This window comes from Tachypleus tridentatus, chromosome 10, assembly GCF_004210375.1.
Source record: "Tachypleus tridentatus isolate NWPU-2018 chromosome 10, ASM421037v1, whole genome shotgun sequence".
Classification (NCBI taxonomy): domain Eukaryota; kingdom Metazoa; phylum Arthropoda; class Merostomata; order Xiphosura; family Limulidae; genus Tachypleus; species Tachypleus tridentatus.
Genome location: NC_134834.1, coordinates 101,947,936 through 101,968,210, shown reverse-complemented (window position 1 = coordinate 101,968,210; position 20,275 = coordinate 101,947,936). Strand labels below are relative to the sequence as shown.

The following is a 20,275-nucleotide window of genomic DNA, read 5'->3' as shown; positions in this document are numbered from 1 at the left end:
TGAATTCAAGAAATACTAACAGAGAACAATGGATCAGAACCCCAAGTCTGAAAAAGAAAGTTCAGAACTTATGAGCCCAAGAACTGGGCTTCCGCTCAATTATAAGTCAGAGTATATGCGCAACCAGTTAAGAAGGATGAGACATACCATCATTAGAGTAAATTTGAGTGAAAAATATTCCTCGTGAATTTTTATAATAGGGGAATGAGGAAAAACAATGTTTTGAAGAAGAAAAATAAGAAATAAGAGAGAGTGAAAGAAGGTAATATATTAACACATCTAAAATGAGAAATAATCGAAGGACACAAAATGTCGATTAAGATCCACATCTGTACTGGAAGAAGTGTTTGCACATTTACGTGGTGGAAAAAGACTGTCCAACTTCACGTGCTCACGGAAGAGAATTAAAAGAAGTGTGAAGTCTGAAAAAGAGTTATTTCTCATGCAATACTTTATCATTCACTGCATAATAGATGTCTCATCTCCTGATAGATAAAAGTTTGTTCACTCGCTGTTATTTTAGCACAGTCATTGGCTAATAAGATTGCTGAACGAAGTACATACTTAACACCAGATATAATAAAAAATTAAAAGAGCAGATTTTAACAGCTTGTCGTTTAGTGAGGTATATTGAGTGTTGTGGATATCTGATTTTTTTTCTAATTCTTTCGTTTTTCTATCTTGATCTTTGCCTTCCTTTAATTTTCTATCTTTTCCTGATTTGGCCCGGCATGGCCTAGCGCGTAAGGCGTGCGACTCGTAATCCGAGGGTCGCGGGTTCGCGCCCGCGTCGTGCTAAACATGCTCGCCCTCCCAGCCGTGGGGGTATATAATGTGACGGTCAATCCCACTATTTGTTGGTAAAGAGTAGCCCAAGAGTTGGCGGTGGGTGGTGATGACTAGCTGCCTTCCCTCTAGTCTTACACTGTTAAATTAGGGACGGCTAGCACAGATAGCCCTCGAGTAGCTTTGTGCGAAATTCCCAAACAAACAAACTTTTCCTGATTTCCTTTTCCATTCTTCCTGGTCCTATTTTAGTAATCTTATAAATTCAAGTGACACTTGAATTTCACTACTTGACCTCGTGGAAGCCATATTAAAGTTGAAGTTTTGTTTCTAGTTTATTCCAAGTTCTTTTTTATTTTCAACAAAATAATATCTAACTTGTGACACCAAAATTTGCGAAGTCGTTGCGTAATTGGTGTTTTTTTTTAAGCTCTGTGGTGAAAATAATTCAACGTCTAGTCCCCTCAATGATAATATAATAAATTACTTCTTGTCACAACGCGTCTACAAACTGTAGCACTTGTACACTACCGCATATTGTTACAGGTGTACGTTGCAAGTTAAAATTAAACAAATCAACTTAATGTTAGAAAGTAAACACAATAGCTAACAATTTGACTTGTTCACATTCTATTTTGAAATCATTACACATTTCATAAATACGTTATCTATAATCTCGCTTTTCATATACAAGAATAAACTTAACACTACTTCCTTCGTACTTTCTAGGCGTTATACGCCCCCCTCTGGCTCAGCGGTATGTCTGAGGACATACAACACTAAAAACCGGGTTTTGATACCCGTGGTGGGCAGAGCACAGATAGCCCATTGTGTAGCTTTGTGCTTAATTCAAAACAACAACAACCCACCAGCTAATTATTTGCAACTATGTATTTGGTCACTTGTTATAAACACCATGAATAACTACAAATTATTATGTTTTTCTTGAATGGTTTAGTGCTAATTTTGATAAGTCAAACACCACGTGATTTGGTAAAATGTAAAGCTTCTTTCTTGATACTTGTTTAATTTTTGAAAACCTGAAGTAATAATGAAAAATAATTTGGTGTAATCGGCAGAGCAGTCTAAACAACAACAATTTCCAACGAAAAGGTTTCGCATTCAGAAAAGAAACTAGTAAGACTTTTTAGTAGAGTCTGCTGTCTGTCTGTCTCTGGTATTTGGGTATATATAATTTTTATATCCAGGAGGGTCAGGTATACCGAGACATCTTCCTCCTTCCATTACATTGTTGAAATTAACTGATTAGTATGGAGTAATATCAACTTTAGACTGGTCCTTTTCAGGGCAATGTCAATTTATATTTTTCTTTTTTTAAGTCTATTACGTAGGTAGCTGTTATAATTTAGCACTATTTTATTAATTATTATTATTTAAATTTGATTTTATCAAATGTACAAATTTAACAGAGAGAGGTGTTGGAAGCAATACCACTCTGGATATTGATGTGTAATACTGTGAATTTATCCATATTTAACAGAGTTCGTGATGTATGTTAACATTTGTAGTAGGTATTTTTCGATGTTTTTCATAATTATTTTAATGATTATATCTGTTAGACTGTTTTCATTATTTAGAATGTGCTTTAGTTTTTTTTTATTTGTTTTGAATTTCGCGCAAAGCTACTTGAGGCTTATCTGCGCTAGCTGTCCTTAATTTAGCAACGTAAGACTAGAGGGAAGGCAGCTGGTCATCGCCACTCACAGCCAACTTTTGGGTTACTTCTTTTACCAACGAATAGTGGGACTGACCGTCACATTATAACGCCCCCACAGAGTGTACTTCATGACCGCAGTTGTATTTTCAAAATATACAAAAATAAAAACGTCAATAACTGCAGTGCGAAGTTTCTTGTTACACAACAAAGAAAACGGTATAATATTTTTGTTTATTTTCTTTTTTTAGCAAGGCCACACGAGGCTATCTGCTGTGTCCACCGAGAGGAATCTAACCCCTGATTTTAGCATTGTAAATCCGTAGACTTTGTCCTCGCTGGGACATGCTAGAGTTTTCGGCAAAATTTTAAAGTGCAAAACATGATAGATAATAATGCAATTTTACACTTCTCTTTAATAATAATAATAATGTTCTGGAACCACACACCAATGTAAGTTGAAATAATGTATTCTCGCCATGACATAATGTTTGGAAACAAAAGGGACCTACTGGTTCATCTCGAATCGGCTGTCTCATACTCTAAAGTATACTAAAACTATTAGAAAAATAAACTTAAAACTAAATCTTAAATTCAACCTTTAACATTCTTATAATTATCAAGCTTTCTTTTAAACTTACGTAAATTTACTACTTCCGCAACATTTGAAGGGCCAACCACTCTGTTAGAAAAATAAAACTGTCTTACCTCAAGATTAGTCCAACTTTGATAAATTTTATATTTATGCCCTCTAGCCCAACTATTCTCACTATTAATTACGATGCATCAGCACTATCAGTTCCTTTTATAATCTTAAGTACCTCAATCAGATCCTCAACTATTTTTTCTTCAAGAAAAAACAATCTGAGAGATTTGATACCTGAAGATGACCCAATAAGATCGAAACGTTGTTCTCTGCTTTATTAGTAAAAGTGTTAATGCCCATGCAAGCCGTCCTGAGATACATTTTTTCTTCAAGTGTGTATTTCATCATCACGAACTTGAGAGATCCCAGCCTCTCCTTATATGACAACCCCTCCATCCTGGGTCCCATTCTAGTAACTCTTCTCTGAATCCTTTCTAACAAGGTAAGGAACCCAAGACGAAACACAGTACACAAATTGACTTAACCAATGTCCCACAAAATAAAAAAATATAACCTTTTAGACCTGTATGCAATATCTCCGCAGATGCAACCTAAAATCATATTTGCCCTAACACTAGTAACAACATATTACTTGGATAGCTTAAGAGACTGATCAACAGTTACACCAAAATTCCTTTCTTTCATGACGCTATTAAGACTATCCCCATCCAAATTATAAATTAAATTATGATAACCTTCATGCATTATCTTGTATTTATTATAATTAAAACCAATTTATTTTCTCAACTCACTAAATGATCAAAATTTAGATTATTTTATAAAACCGTAGTATCTTCCATACAACCAGCAACGCCCAGACCTTGATATTATCAGCAAATTTAAGCAATTTATTTGTCATTCCTTCATCTATGCTATTGATATAAATCAGAAAGAGCAAAGATTTCAAGACTGGGCCCTGAACTACCCAAATTATAACATTAATTCAGTTCGACTGAACTTCATTTATAACAACCCACTGCTTTCTGACGCAAAGTCATTCTTCTATCATATTTGCTAACTTATCTCACAAGCTTTTAATATTATATCGTGTGAAATGCTTTCTAAAAATACAGACACACCAAAACTGTACCCTTACACTCATCTGCCTAAGCAGATAACTTTTTTAACAGATGGTCAAATGATTTATAAGACAAGATTTTCTTGTAGTGAAACCATTTTGTTCATCAAACTTTCAAAACGTTTTCTTACAACTGATGTAAGACTAATGAACCAATAATTAGTTGGATGTTTTTATCACCTTCCTTGAAAATAGGAATGGAATTAGCTCATTTACAATCATTTGGTACTTGCCCACTACTCAAGGACTTACAAAAATAGTAGCAATTAAGTGGCTAACATATTCAATCCTTAACTTTCTTCAAACTCTTGGGAAAATATTATCTACCTGAGGATCATTATTGCTCTTTAAACTTTCCAGATTTCTTTAAACAAGCTCAGATGTAATGAAATCATTTTGTTTGATCTTGTTTCCATCTATCAACTGTTATAGAATACTGCTTAAATCTTTATAAGTAAAACCGAAGAAAAAAGAATAATTTAATAACCTACCCATCTCATAACCATCAGATAAGAGCCTTCCTTTATCATCCAGTATCAACATGGCTAGGTGGTTAGGGCGATCGACTCGTAATTTGAGGGTCGAGGGTTCGAGTCCTCGTCACACGAAACATTTTGCCCTTGCAGCCGTGAGGGCGTTATAATGTGGTGGTCAATCCCACTATTTGTTGGTAAAAAAGTAACCCAAGAGTTGGCGGTGGATTGTAATGACTAGCTGACTTCCCTCTAGTCTTTCACTGCTAAATTAGAGATGGTTAGCACAGATGTCCCTCTTGTAGCATTGGGCAAAATTCAAATCGAACCTGAAGTATTTTCAAAATGTAGAAAATTTTAATCAATAAAAAACTTACTGTTTTAAATGCTTAGTAGCTCAACCAACTAACAAAACTTGATATTCTTGTAGTCAACGCATCATGAAACTACAGTATAAAAAAAGTTGTGACAATTCCCGATGATCTTTCTATAACGAAGGCTTTTATCAAAAGTGCTCAATTTTGTGCCCATCCAAATCCAACTGGACCGACGTTTGTTGAAAGCTGACATGGAGAAATTATATAAGAGATGTCATTTAAAGGCTCACTTTTCTAAACAAGATTCGTATGAGCAAAATACTAACAACACTGTCAATATTGGTTCCAGTGGAACCTCAATTCCTGTTACCCCCAATCTTAACTCCAGTGGGACTCTTCCCATTGATTCAATACGTATTGCACATACACCATCAACACCCATTCCTGCAACTAGAACAGCAACACCCATTTTTTCTTACCCTTTCAAATGCTTCGAAGTTAGGAATCCAAACTTGTCACCACCAGAAGAAGATCTTCCGATTCTTGATACTTTTATCAACTACTGTCGTGCTGAAAACAGTGCTATTGAATTTAAAAAAAATACTAATGCTGGGTTTAACCTCTCGAAAGATGAAAAATGTGCTTCATCCACTCTGAAAATTCGCAAGGACGTCGTCATCTGTCACGTTCGAATAAAGTTTCTAAAGTTTGCTTGGATATGAGCAAGGCTATTTGTAAGCTTTTTCGAATATTGTACGCGTACAAATGTGAGTTTACACCATGTGTTCATAATACACATCACGTTGATCTCCTATTCGATATCGGCCGCACAGCCCATGAATTGCATTAATTTTAGAATTGGTTTCCGAGTTTAATAAAATTTTCAAAAATAAGGAATGCTACGTCCCAACTCACTGCTATTAAGTTTACGATTTGTCAACTATATAACACTTCAAATGTTCTCTCTAAGTATTTTCTTTTGTTTTACAGGGACCACCAACAATCTGATTCATCACTTAGAGCATGACTATAAAGAATTAAACACGGGTCACCAACAGTGAAATGCATCTGGAAGCATATTGTCTCAGTAAAAAATAACAGTTTCAACAGACTTCTGCTCCCATGACTCTAATAATGTTGAGCAAAAAACAAGAAATTTGTGATTTTTTGGTTGACTTCTTTAATGAGAGGCTGTGCCCTTTTAGTCTAGTGGAAAGTGGCGCATTCATAAAGTTATTTAAATCACTTGTTCCATACTACACTCCTCCTGACAGGAAAACATTAGTGGCAGTTTTGTTGAAAACACAAAGTTTTCACGAACAGTTTGAACCAGGTCTTGTCTTCCGTGAAAAATGTTGCCATGACACAGGATATTTGGTCCTCAATTAATAAATAGAGCTATGATACGTTTTGATTTTCGTGCAAAGCTCAACGAGGGCTATCTGCACTAGCCGTACATAATTTAGCAGTGTAAGACTAGAAGGAATGCAGTTAGCCGTCACCACCCACCGTCAACTCTTGAGATACTTTTTTACCAACGAATAGTGAGATTGACCTAACATAATAACGCCCCCCCCCCTCCAGCTGAAAGGGAGAGCATGTTTGCTGCGGCGGGGATTCGAACCAGCGACCTCAGATTACGAGTCGAGTGCCTTTACCACCTGGCCACTTTTAGATAGAAGTTAGCACATGTGATTTCTTTACCCTCTTTTATATCTATGGAATTAACTTTGGACCAAGATAAATGGTACTGATTTTTGTAGATGTGATGTTCCTTTCAATAATATGCAGAGAAAGAAGTGGGTCAAATTAACTTAAACCCTTAAATTTGATAATAAATATATCTATGTAAAAACGGCTGGTTTGGGTTGAGAAAATTTTTTATGTCGAGGAGCGAACAACATAAAAAAGTTTCTCAACCAAACCATCCGTTTTTACATGGATATTTTTCTCTACAAGTGGGTTTTCTCATCATCACTGATAATAAATATATTAATCTTTTTTAACTTATGAAATTCACACGCATGCGCATTTTTAGTGTCGTTGGGATTTGGATAGGTTCTACACTTCGTAGTATAACGCTATCGTTCCCGTATTATAATAAGAAAGTATTTCAAGTTATTTATATATATATCAATTGTTGTTATTATCATCCTGTTTGCAAATTGATTTTATTTTTTATATTTACTGCATATCTTCTATGAAGATGCTACCAGTACCAGTTGTTACTATTGGTATTAGATATAAGCTTACAACAATAATTACATTAATGTAACTTAGTGTATGTTATTGGTTAGGCAGTGGACTTAACAGTATTTTCGTCAGTCTTCCTTTGAGCCTGATTTAATTTAAGACTTAATGTGAAAGTTGTGATTCTGTTTATGTGTTTGTAACAAATCTGAAAATATAGTTTATGATGGAAATGGCACGTGAATGGGTACGTCAGATTTTATGGAAAAGAATGACAACGTTCAATAACAAGTTAATCCCGTTTAAGGCTTCACTGTATCATGATTTACCTGGTTCAAAGAATCAGTGTAGATTCTACTCTCCTGAACAGGAAGGCCTTCAGTCAAATCCGTTTTTCAAAAAATATGAAAATAAAATTGCAGCTCTTCAAAAGTCATCCCCTGAAGAATTCAGCCATCTGTTACAAAAATTAAAAGCAAAGCAAAGTGCAAGTCCCGTGAAGAAACTGTCAGCATTGTCAAAGGAAGGCACAACTCATGTGAATGAAGAAACTGTAGATTCTCAGACCTTGGGAATTTCCAAACCAAGACACTTGAATGAAATTCTTAAATTAAATTTACTTGAGGAAAAAACACCTGAAGAAATTAGTCAGATATGGATGCAGTATCACAAAAGTAAAAATGGACTGTTTGCTGTAATTCCAGCAAATACATATAAAAAAATTTATGAAAATGCTACATTATTCCCAACTTTTATATATTTAGTGCCTCGAAAGGAAGGTTATGAATTATTTGTTGGACAGTTTCTACACAATGAATGTCATTTTACACAGTTGGTCAAGTTTCAATCTTACAAAGAAAATTCACCCCCTTCTCTAACTATTATTCACTATCCTGAACTTCAGAATAAAAAAGGTATAGTCCTAATGAATGGTCAGCAGGATGAAGAAGTGCTTAAAATTGAAGAGGCCCAATGCCTTGCCCACCAGTTCCAACTTTATTATAGTCAAGAACATGGAGAGAGACATGAACTTCTGAAAACTTTTAATAAAGATCCCCACAAATTCAGTCATATGGATGTCATCAAAGAGTTTAAAAAATGTTTTGGTTGATGTCAAGCCATGCAAGTATGGCAGTCAAGGTTTGTTTTACAGATTGTCCATCATGTTGAATTTGGATAATAGCTACGTGTAAATATGAAAGTAATTAATGTGTGTAACATAAACCTATTTATTGAACTGTTCCACCGACATCAAATAACATTGTACCAATAAGGAAATCAGCTGAATGTTGTGTAACAAAACTGTGGCCATCACTGTAATAATGTCAGAACACTTTTGTCTTTTTGTAGCTCATTGTAAAAACAGTGTAATACTACTGCAAAAAATAACAATCATTTTTATATTATTATGTCACCAATGAAGGAATAAATAAATTATTTTCAGTTGGTATATGGTGAATATTTTATGACTTTGGTGTTTGATTAATAACCTACCATAGTTATCACAAACCAAAGATATGTCAGAATGTTTGACATTAATGTTTCAATATTTTTGAACAACCTAAAAATTAAATATACACAGTACTTACAAGTGCATGAATAAACATGTACGAAGATAGGTGTGTGTTTTCATATAGCAAAGCCACATCGGGCTATCTGCTGAGCCCACAGAGGGGAACCAAACCCTGCTGAACTAGTGGGGAAGGGCAGATAGGTGTGTTTTGATAAGTGGTGAAAACCAAGTTTTTAACTTTGGTCCTCCTGGAAATACTTAAGGGTGGTAGTAGCATAGCATGGAATTGGTGTATGTTGGAGATTAATGTTGCAAGGAAATATGGATTTGACAAGTTTATTGATTAGTAGAAAATATCTGTAAGGGTACTGTTAAGGAAAAGGTGTTCATAGTTTGGTTTTGTCAGGGATACTGCCAAGAATAAGTGGTGGGTATAGATACTACAGGGTAGGTCACTAGGACTGAATGTTAGGCTTAGATCAGTATGTAGGGATGTAGGCTGGTTGGAGTTGTGGGATAGTTTTAATGGGATGGTTGATATTTTTTTTTCTTGCACTTAAGCCTTAAACGGCAGCCATCATCGATCTTGTTACCTGCTGTTTAAGGGTTAAACAAGGCAAAAGCAAACATGTTAGCAAGGACTCATAACTTGGCTGTAATAGTAGATTTAAACTAGGGCTAGACAGAGGTAAGGTCTATGATATTAGTAAAATAGGATATTTTACTGATAGGAAAACACATACAATGGGCATAAAACATAAACATTTTAAAATCTCTGATTAACTGTTCCTATTGTAATGTTAGGAGTATTAGAAATAAAATTCATGAGTTCAAAGCAGTTGTGGAAACTGAGGATTTTGATATTACGGGTATTGCTGATACTAGGTTGGATTTCAACCAGTTTGATGAGTTTTGTTTTTAATATCAGGCCACAGATTATTTAATATAGATAGAGTGCTCAAACAAATGGAGGAGGAGTAGCTTCATATGTGAAGACTGAATTGTGTTGTGTTTAATCATATTAAAGAAAATGGCACTTAGGTTGAGTCAGTTTGGGTTAGTGTAAGTGGATATAAAGGGAAAAGTCTTGTAATTTGGAATTATTATAGACTACCAGGTTAGAATGTGGAGATTAATGGTAAATTGTATAGTGAGATCAGAATGGTAGCTGAAAAAAATATTATTATGGGAAAAATTTAATTTTAGAGGATTTTGAGTCTGACAGTGAGGGAGACAGGTTTATGGAAAATATTCAATGCTTTTATACACCAACTGGTCTCAAAAGCTGGAAGAGAAGAAGCTATGTTAACATGATGCAAGTTTTGACTGGTGAGCATTTAAGTACGAGACCACTGCACTGCTGTATTTGAGAGTTTACTACAGGTAGAATTGAAGAATAACTGTACCTTGATTCCAAAGCCAATTGTAATGGAATGAAACACAATCTCTTTTCTGTAGATTGGACTAAAGAGTTTGAAGGGGATCTTTGGACAGATGCGTGAAAAATTTATATACATATAGAATATACTTTTCTCTACAATAAACAAAGGGCAATGGAGAATACATCAGTATGGTTTAAAATATCATATTAAGAATAAACAATAAATTCAGGAAATTTAAATTTACTGAAAATAATAAGGATTTGGAACACTAAAAGAAATCAAAATAACTGGTTAAAAAGTTTAAAGGATAAAAACTGATATTAAAGAGGGTTGGCTAGAGAATTAAACAACAACTTTAGGTATATGATGGGAAAGCAGAATGTTAGAATGGTGATTGAGCTTTTTGAAAATGATCTCAGAGTATTATGAGATGGTGAACTTACTAAATTATGTGTTCTCTTACATTTTTACAAAGGAAAATGCATCTACTGTACCTCAAACACAGCACTTAACATATGGGAAAGATACTTATGTAAAAGATATTTTAAGTTCTGAAACAGTCTGGACTAGACAACTTTTATTCTATAGTTTTAGAGGAACTTTAAGATTTTGTTTTGTGAACTGCTAGCTAATACTTTTCATGTGTTGTTGAGAATTACAAAGTTGGAAGTTAACTAATGTTAGTCCAATATTTAAAGGAGATAATAAACAATGCCTATGCAGTTATAGGTCAGTCATACATCAGTAGTTGGAAAAATTCTGGACAATGCAATTGATGCATTTTAGAGTTGCTTAAAGCAGTTTGTTATGGTATCAATGAGGAAGCATGGTTTCACTAAGGAAAAGTCTTGCTTAACAAATCTTGTGACATTCTTTGAGGATGTTACTACAAGAGTTGATGGAGGATTTGGTTTACCTGGATTTTCAGAAAGCATTTGCTGAGGTGCCTCACAAATAGACTTGTTACAAAAATTAAATTGGCTGAAAAGTGGTAATAAATGGAGTTAAATCTGACTAGGTCACAGAAGTGATGTACTTCAGAGATTTATGTTGGATCCTCTGCTATTTGTGATTTATAATAATGATATTGACTCTGGAATGACAAACAGAATTTTGAAGTTTTCAGATGACATTAAGATTTTTGGGGTGGCTAACTGTATGAAAGATCCAGGAGTCTTACAGGGAGATTTAGATCATTTAATGCACTGGACCAATATATGGCAGATGATGTTTAACTATCCAGAATATAAGGTGATGCAGGTATGTTTTCACAGTTCAAAATTTATTAGGCTTTGAATGAGAATACATTAAACACTGAATAAAAAGATGTTGTTGTGATAGAAAAACCACTAAATTATCTAAATATAATATTGTAGGTATCTAGCAATAGGGTCAATATTTTTGATAGCATCTATAAAAATACTGAATACAATGGATATTATTGCTTCACTGTTTAGGTCACTTGTAAGGTCTCGTTTATTGTACTGCATATAGTTTGGGTTCGCTTTCTCGAGGACATTGAATTGGTGGAGAAGAGACATAAGGTTGATACTTGGGATAAGTATGCCTGTCCTACAACAGGAGACTAAAATCTCTAGAGAGAAGGGTCAGAGGGGATTTTATTGAAGTGTTCAAGATTATTGAGAACAATGATATTTTAGATCCATCAGATATTTTAATATTTAGCAATGAGAGCACTTTGGCAGCACAGGAGTTGTCTGTAGTTTAAACAGTATTACGTTTGAAACATGCTGGTTGGCTTTTGAAATAATCTGCCTTCATGAGTGGTGGAAGCAAAAAATTTTACTTGAGTTCAAGAATAGATCGGATGAATACACAAGTAATTAGTGGTTATAGTTGGGAGCTATAGCCCTTGATAGGCTAAAAAGCTACTTTTTGTCCCTTTAAACTTTTATAAATTTATGAACACTTGCATTGTTTTCTGTCTCAACGTATATATAATGAATACTGAAGCATGCTTATGTTACACACAGTAAGATTATATATTTTGTTACATATAATTTATTTTAGGTGAGTCTCTGATTTATTATGTTATGTATTAATATCATAAACAACCAAAAATTTGAATTTGAGCTTTGTAGTCAATTAAAAGTTAATACTTATTAAATTTATATCATTTGTCAACAAGATTAATACAGTTTCCTTTTTTAATACAAATATATTTTAATATACAAACAATACATATTATAATAACAGTTACTGCAAATGATGGTTTATATACAAAAGTTTTACAGACAATACTGCGTCTTACATCCAGTCTAGAACAGAATATCTTATCAATGATCCAGGTCTACAATAAGCACATTAATTCTGAGTTAATACTGTCACACCTTGCTAGTTTGATTGGCTTTACACAGCTAACTATAGCACATTGACTGTAGCTGCCCAATAATAATAATTATACTCCCTTGTATTAGCATGTTTTTACATAAATCATGAAAGTTCACTTGACAACAATACTATCAGTCATAAGTAACACACACACTCCTAGTATTGAAAGTTCACTTGGCAACAATACTATCAGTCATTAGTAACACACACACTCCTAGTATTGAAAGTTCACTTGGCAACAATACTATCAGCCATTAGTAACACACACACTCCTAGTATTGAAAGTTCACTTGGCAACAATACTATCAGTCATTAGTAACACACACACTCCTAGTACTGAAAGTTCACTTGGCAACAATACTATCAGTCATTAGTAACATACACACTCCTAGTATTGACAACAATACTATCAGTCATTAGTAACACACACACTCCTAGTATTGAAAGTTCACTTGACAACAATACTATCAGTCATTAGTAACACACACACTCCTAGTACTGAAAGTTCACTTGACAACAATACTATCAGCCATTAGTAACACACACACTCCTAGTATTGAAAGTTCACTTGACAACAATACTATCAGTCATTAGTAACACACACACTCCTAGTATTGAAAGTTCACTTGACAACAATACTATCAGTCATTAGTAACACACACACTCCTAGTATTGAAAGTTCACTTGGCAACAATACTATCAGTCATTAGTAACACACACACTCCTAGTATTGAAAGTTCACTTGACAACAATACTATCAGTCATTAGTAACACACACACTCCTAGTATTGAAAGTTCACTTGACAACAATACTATCAGTCATTAGTAACACACACACTCCTAGTATTGAAAGTTCACTTGACAACAATACTATCAGTCATTAGTAACACACACACTCCTAGTATTGAAAGTTCACTTGGCAACAATACTATCAGTCATTAGTAACACACACACTCCTAGTATTGAAAGTTCACTTGGCAACAATACTATCAGTCATTAGTAACACACACACTCCTAGTATTGAAAGTTCACTTGGCAACAATACTATCAGTCATTAGTAACACACACACTCCTTGTATTGAAAGTTCACTTGGCAACAATACTATCAGTCATTAGTAACACACACACTCCTAGTATTGAAAGTTCACTTGGCAACAATACTATCAGTCATTAGTAACACACACACTCTAGTATTGAAAGTTCACTTGACAACAATACTATCAGTCATTAGTAACACACACACTCCTAGTATTGAAAGTTCACTTGGCAACAATACTATCAGTCATTAGTAACACACACACTCCTAGTATTGAAAGTTCACTTGACAACAATACTATCAGTCATTAGTAACACACACACTCCTAGTACATTGTTGTTAGTAACACACGCTCTTAGTACATTGTTGATTTTAACTTTCAAAGCCTTCTACAAATTTCAAGAACAGATGAGACTTGTGAAATATACAGTGAAGAATGTACGTCACAGGCAAAAAAAGAAAACTATACAGGAACAAGTGTAGATATTATAATAAATGTGTAATGGTAAATCTGTTACAGTTTGTATTATTATATCAAAAAACGTTTGATACTGATATTATTTAAAAACAGGGGTGGCAGTGTCTTGTCTAAATTCACCTTTTGAAAAGCCTAAAAATTGAACAGATGCATTTATGCAGTAGTTGTAGTGATCAGATATCAATCAAATAGTAGCTTACATAATCACCTAAGTCGAATTATTAATTTGCTGTACTAGATGCTAATTACTAACAAGTTTTATGCCTTAAAGTGGAACAGTGGTATGTCTGCAAACTTGTTCTGCTACAGACTGGGTTTTGGGACCTGTGGTGGGCTGAGTACAGATGGCTTTTTGTGTACCTCGACACTTAATAACAAACTACAAGTTTTTAAAGATATAGTACAACCCTGGACTTTGTAAAAGGTATAGAAAGTTCTAACAAACATAATCTAACTCCTTAAGAACTTCAACTCCAGTTATCTGTCAGCATTTGCAATTTCAAATAGTAACTTCAATAATGAAGGATAAAATATCACCATATAAATAAACCATTAGTAATTTTTACAATAATATTAAACAATAATATACAAGTAGATAATACAACAGACAACTTAGACGCTATCAAGATCTCCATTGTACCAACACACATAATAAAGAAATTACATAAACTGAGTTCATTCATTGATACTTAATATGCATTAAAAATGCACTAAATGAGTGTATTAAACTCAAGTAAACCATAAAGAAAACCTGAAGTGTATCTAGTAAAGGACTAAACTTTACCATAACAAAGCACCCACCTTAGATACAGCTACAGCAGTACCTATATAGTCACCCTTCACATCTATGACCTGAAGTGTATCAAGTAAAGGACTAAACTTTACCCTAACAAAGCACCCACCTTAGATACAGCTACAGCAGTACCTATATAGTCACCCTTCACATCTATGACCTGAAGCGTATCAAGTAAAGGACTAAACTTTACCCTAACAAAGCACCCACCTTACATACAGCTACAGCAGTACCTATATAGTCACCCTTCACATCTATGACCTGAAGTGTATCAAGTAAAGGACTAAACTTTACCCTCACAAAGCACCCACCTTAGGTACAGCTACAACAGTACCTATATAGTCACCCTTCACATCTATGACATGATGTAAATATCACAATGCTACCCCTTGGATAAAACCATCATGACATGTCAATGACTCTGTCCATTTTGTATAGATTACATAAACTACCACGATAACCTACCAGACTCATGGTCAGCTTTAATTATTCAACATTGTCACAAATGTAATGGGCTTCAACACACTACTAGTATGCCACCAAGAGCTTGAAAATAGTTTGTTTTTGAACTTTGAGCAAAGCTACACAAGGGCTATCTGCACTAGCTGTTCTTAATTTAGCAGAGTAAGATGAGAGGGAAGGCAGCTGGTCACCACCACCCAGTCTTTCACCAACAAATAGCAGAATTGACCGTCACATTATAATGCCCCCACGGCTGAAAGGGCAAGCATGTTTGGCATGACAGAGATTTGAACACACAACCCTCAGATTACAAGTCAAGCATCTTATCCATCTGGTCACATGCCAGGCCCTTGACAATCTGCATGATAATAGAACTCAATCTTCTTTACAAACAACACAACAAAAAAGAAATACTACCAAAAACAACAAAACCTAGCCATGGGCTTATATCTATTACCAGTGCTTCAATAACTTTTACCTACATGACATACACTAAGAGCAACTCTCCAAGTCTTAGGATTTGGCTCTGACACATTAGCCACATTCTACAGACAAAAAGAACTGTTAACACTCCTACGAAAAGTGGGGCCTAATAGGCCCCAGAGCAACTGGAAAGGTTATTAATATTAGGCTAATAATTTTGTATTTAAATGAAATTGCCATTTAAATCCATTAATGAATGGATTAACGAGATTCCCACTGTCCCTATCTACTATCTAGCGAAACCACAGCCAGGGGAACGGGCTTGGAGAAATCAGGACTAGAAACGTCTTTTCATAGGAGTGTTAAACAAACAATAACCTGTATTCACAGTGTACATAGATGACGATAAACATCCATCCGTATATCACAGTAATTTAAAAGAAACCCCAAATACTGGTAAACAGCTTGACTATAAACCATAGATCACCAAGTTCACAGAATGAAAAAGAATTGTAATACTGAAGATGATAAAAAGAAAAAACAAAAAAACCCTTTACAACTCTTACTAAAGTTGAATACCTGGAATACTTTATAAGGAAGATAAACATAAAAAATAAGTATTACAGATATAAAGTTGTTTCCATCTGTGTTGGAGGCCTTAGTGGAGTAATACACAGAATGTGTAAATAACAAAAACTAAAATTTTCAGAAAGCACACTCACCTAACTGAAGGATTGAAAAAATAAATTGGTGAAATGAAAGGACCAGCAAGTCAGAATTCAGATGTACAAGACTGTGATAACAATCTATTTGCACAAGCCTATCATGCTAGATAAGACCATTTGATAAATTGCAATAATATAAAATTATGGGATATGAATCATATATAGGAAAAAAGAAAGATAAAGTAAGCCTTCAACATCCATATAAATTATGATTTTTTCAATAAGCCTAACAAAGAAAAAAAACATTCATATAAGATAGTTGAATGCATTTGCACTAGAGTAGAACACAGAAAAATGGATGCATTACACCAGCCTCTCTACCAAGGAGCCCAAAAATAAATTCTGGCCACTGCCACCACAGAAATAATTCTAAATTTATTGTTTAGCAATACAAAATGTCTTGGTAGTCAGATTAAAACTGACAAAGATGCATGTATGTTCAATTCTTATTTTTGTAGGTCTTCTAATTTGTTCAGTACAAAAGTAATGTAACTGCATCACAAAAACGTAGAAGTCCAGATAATTTTGCCTTATTTACATTAGGCTTAAGCATATAATCTTAATGTTTTTATCCTAAAAATATGTATGGTTTTATTTCATAGGTGACTGACTGGTTGATTGTTTGGAATTAAACACAAAGCTATACAACGGGCTATCTGTGCTTTGCTCACTACAGGTATCAAAACCCAGTTTCTAACAGTGTAAGTCTGCAGACGTACCACTGGGGAACATATTGACAGTGATGACATTATTTGTAGAACTGATTGGAACAGAAGGTTACAAATTTTGTACGTTATGCTTATAGTTCTGACACACATAAGTTACGTTCTTGTGGCCATATTTATAAATCAATTCTGAACTGGTAAAAATAAATATTTTTTATAAGTATTTAATATGATAGTTTTAAAAAGCAATAAAGTTGGCTTCAACATGAGTCACATTTCTCTATTTTTATTTTTTCAACATGGTGAAATGATTTCTTTCATTAAAAAATTCTAAATTATTCATATATAATTTACAATTTTATACAAAATCAATTTACTACAGGCTGCATTGTTATTATTTCCCTCTTAAATGTTTATAATCTCAATCCTAAGGACTGTACTTCTATTACCTGGAAAAATGCACCTTTTTTCTGTTGTAATAAATTTAAATATATATATATATATCATAGTCTTTCTACTGGTTAAAAATATGACTTCCATATGGTAATCATTGAAAAGCTAAACCTGATAACAGGAATAAATTGTGTTTGGTATGTCTGATAACCTCTCTTTCTGTCTCAACTACAGTTTGAATAGTTCACAACTTTTTAACTTGTACATTATTCACTTTAAGTATACCTAATAAAGTTTTTCATGTCCAATGATATCTTGAGTTGTATTATTCAGGTGTTTGAGAGTAAAGTGTAATGTATATCTTTGGTGATAAACAGTTTAGGAAGGCATGTGAAGTTAAAGTATAATGTATATCTTTGGTGATAAACAGTTTAGGAAGACATGTGAAGTTAAAGTGTAATCTTTGGTGATAAACAGTTTAGGAAGGCATCTTTGGTGATAAACAGTTTAGGAAGGCATGTGAAGTTAAAGTTTATAATGTACATCTTTGGTGATAAACAGTTTAGGAAGACATGTGAAGTTAAAGTGTAATGTACATCTTTGGTGATAAACAGTTTAGGAAGACATGTGAAGTTAAAGTGTAATGTACATCTTTGGTGATAAACAGTTTAGGAAGGCATGTGAAGTTAAAGTGTAATGTACATCTTTGGTGATAAACAGTTTAGGAAGGCATGTGAAGTTAAAGTGTAATGTACATCTTTGGTGATAAACAGTTTAGGAAGACATGTGAAGTTAAAGTGTAATGTACATCTTTGGTGATAAACAGTTTAGGAAGGCATGTGAAGTTAAAGTGTAATGTACATCTTTGGTGATAAACAGTTTAGGAAGGCATGTGAAGTTAAAGTTAAATGTATATCTTTGGTGATAAACAGTTTAGGAAGGCATGTGAAGTTAAAGTTAAATGTATATCTTTGGTGATAAACAGTTTAGGAAGGCATGTGAAGTTCAAGTTTAATGTACATCTTTGGTGATAAACAGTTTAGGAAGGCATGTGAAGTTAAAATGTAATGTATATCTTTGGTGATAAACAGTTTAGGAAGGCATGTGAAGTTAAAGTGTAATGTACATCTTTGGTGATAAACAGTTTAGGAAGGCATGTGAAGTTAAAGTTTAATGTATATCTTTGGTGATAAACAGTTTAGGAAGGCATGTGAAGTTAAAATGTAATGTATATCTTTGGTGATAAACAGTTTAGGAAGGCATGTGAAGTTAAAGTATAATGTACATCTTTGGTGATAAACAGTTTAGGAAGGCATGTGAAGTTAAAGTATAATGTACATCTTTGGTGATAAACAGTTTAGGAAGGCATGTGAAGTTAAAGTATAATGTACATCTTTGGTGATAAACAGTTTAGGAAGGCATGTGAAGTTAAAATGTAATGTATATCTTTGGTGATAAACAGTTTAGGAAGGCATGTGAAGTTAAAGTATAATGTACATCTTTGGTGATAAACAGTTTAGGAAGGCATGTGAAGTTAAAGTTTAATGTATATCTTTGGTAATTAGCAGTTTAGGAAGGCATGTGAAGTTAAAGTGTAATGTACATCTTTGGTGATAAACAGTTTAGGAAGGCATGTGAAGTTAAAGTGTAATGTACATCTTTGGTGATAAACAGTTTAGGAAGACATGTGAAGTTAAAGTTTAATGTATATCTTTGGTGATAAACAGTTTAGGAAGGCATGTGAAGTTAAAGTGTAATGTATATCTTTGGTGATAAACAGTTTAGGAAGACATGTGAAGTTAAAGTGTAATGTACATCTTTGGTGATAAACAGTTTAGGAAGGCATGTGAAGTTAAAATGTAATGTACATCTTTGGTGATAAACAGTTTAGGAAGACATGTGAAGTTAAAGTGTAATGTACATCTTTGGTGATAAACAGTTTAGGAAGGCATGTGAAGTTAAAATGTAATGTACATCTTTGGTGATAAACAGTTTAGGAAGACATGTGAAGTTAAAGTGTAATGTACATCTTTGGTGATAAACAGTTTAGGAAGGCATGTGAAGTTAAAGTATAATGTATATCTTTGGTGATAAACAGTTTAGGAAGGCATGTGAAGTTAAAGTGTAATGTATATCTTTGGTGATAAACAGTTTAGGAAGACATGTGAAGTTAAAGTGTAATGTACATCTTTGGTGATAAACAGTTTAGGAAGGCATGTGAAGTTAAAATGTAATGTACATCTTTGGTGATAAACAGTTTAGGAAGGCATGTGAAGTTAAAGTTTAATGTATATCTTTGGTGATAAACAATTTAGGAAGGCATGTGAAGTTAAAATGTAATGTACATCTTTGGTGATAAACAGTTTAGGAAGGCATGTGATGTTAAAATGTAATGTACATCTTTGGTGATAAACAGTTTAGGAAGGCATGTGAAGTTAAAGTTTAATGTATATCTTTGGTGATAAACAGTTTAGGAAGGCATGTGAAGTTCAAGTTTAATGTACATCTTTGGTGATAAACAGTTTAGGAAGGCATGTGAAGTTAAAATGTAATGTATATCTTTGGTGATAAACAGTTTAGGAAGGCATGTGAAGTTAAAGTGTAATGTACATCTTTGGTGATAAACAGTTTAGGAAGGCATGTGAAGTTAAAGTTTAATGTATATCTTTGGTGATAAACAGTTTAGGAAGGCATGTGAAGTTAAAATGTAATGTATATCTTTGGTGATAAACAGTTTAGGAAGGCATGTGAAGTTAAAGTATAATGTACATCTTTGGTGATAAACAGTTTAGGAAGGCATGTGAAGTTAAAGTATAATGTACATCTTTGGTGATAAACAGTTTAGGAAGGCATGTGAAGTTAAAGTATAATGTACATCTTTGGTGATA

General features: G+C 33.8%; 1 protein-coding gene and 1 long non-coding RNA gene across 2 annotated transcripts; both read left to right on the top strand.

Annotated features, from left to right (window-relative positions):
• Positions 1–7,008: 7,008 nt before the first annotated feature.
• On the top strand, positions 7,009–8,615 carry LOC143229979 (ATP synthase mitochondrial F1 complex assembly factor 1). The gene has a single exon (XM_076462897.1). The coding sequence runs from the start codon at positions 7,389–7,391 to the stop codon at positions 8,274–8,276; it is 888 nt and encodes a 295-aa protein (XP_076319012.1). The 5' UTR covers positions 7,009–7,388; the 3' UTR covers positions 8,277–8,615.
• Positions 8,616–8,728: 113 nt separating this feature from the next.
• LOC143229980 (uncharacterized) lies at positions 8,729–17,439 on the top strand. The gene is made up of 2 exons (XR_013016146.1): positions 8,729–11,320; positions 16,932–17,439. It is a non-coding gene; the product is annotated as an uncharacterized LOC143229980 (long non-coding RNA).
• Positions 17,440–20,275: the final 2,836 nt, after the last annotated feature.

Excerpts from the sequence above, each read along its gene's own strand:
- LOC143229979 (XM_076462897.1), top strand. The coding sequence starts at position 7,389 with ATGATGGAAATGGCACGTGAATGGGTACGTCAGATTTTATGGAAAAGA.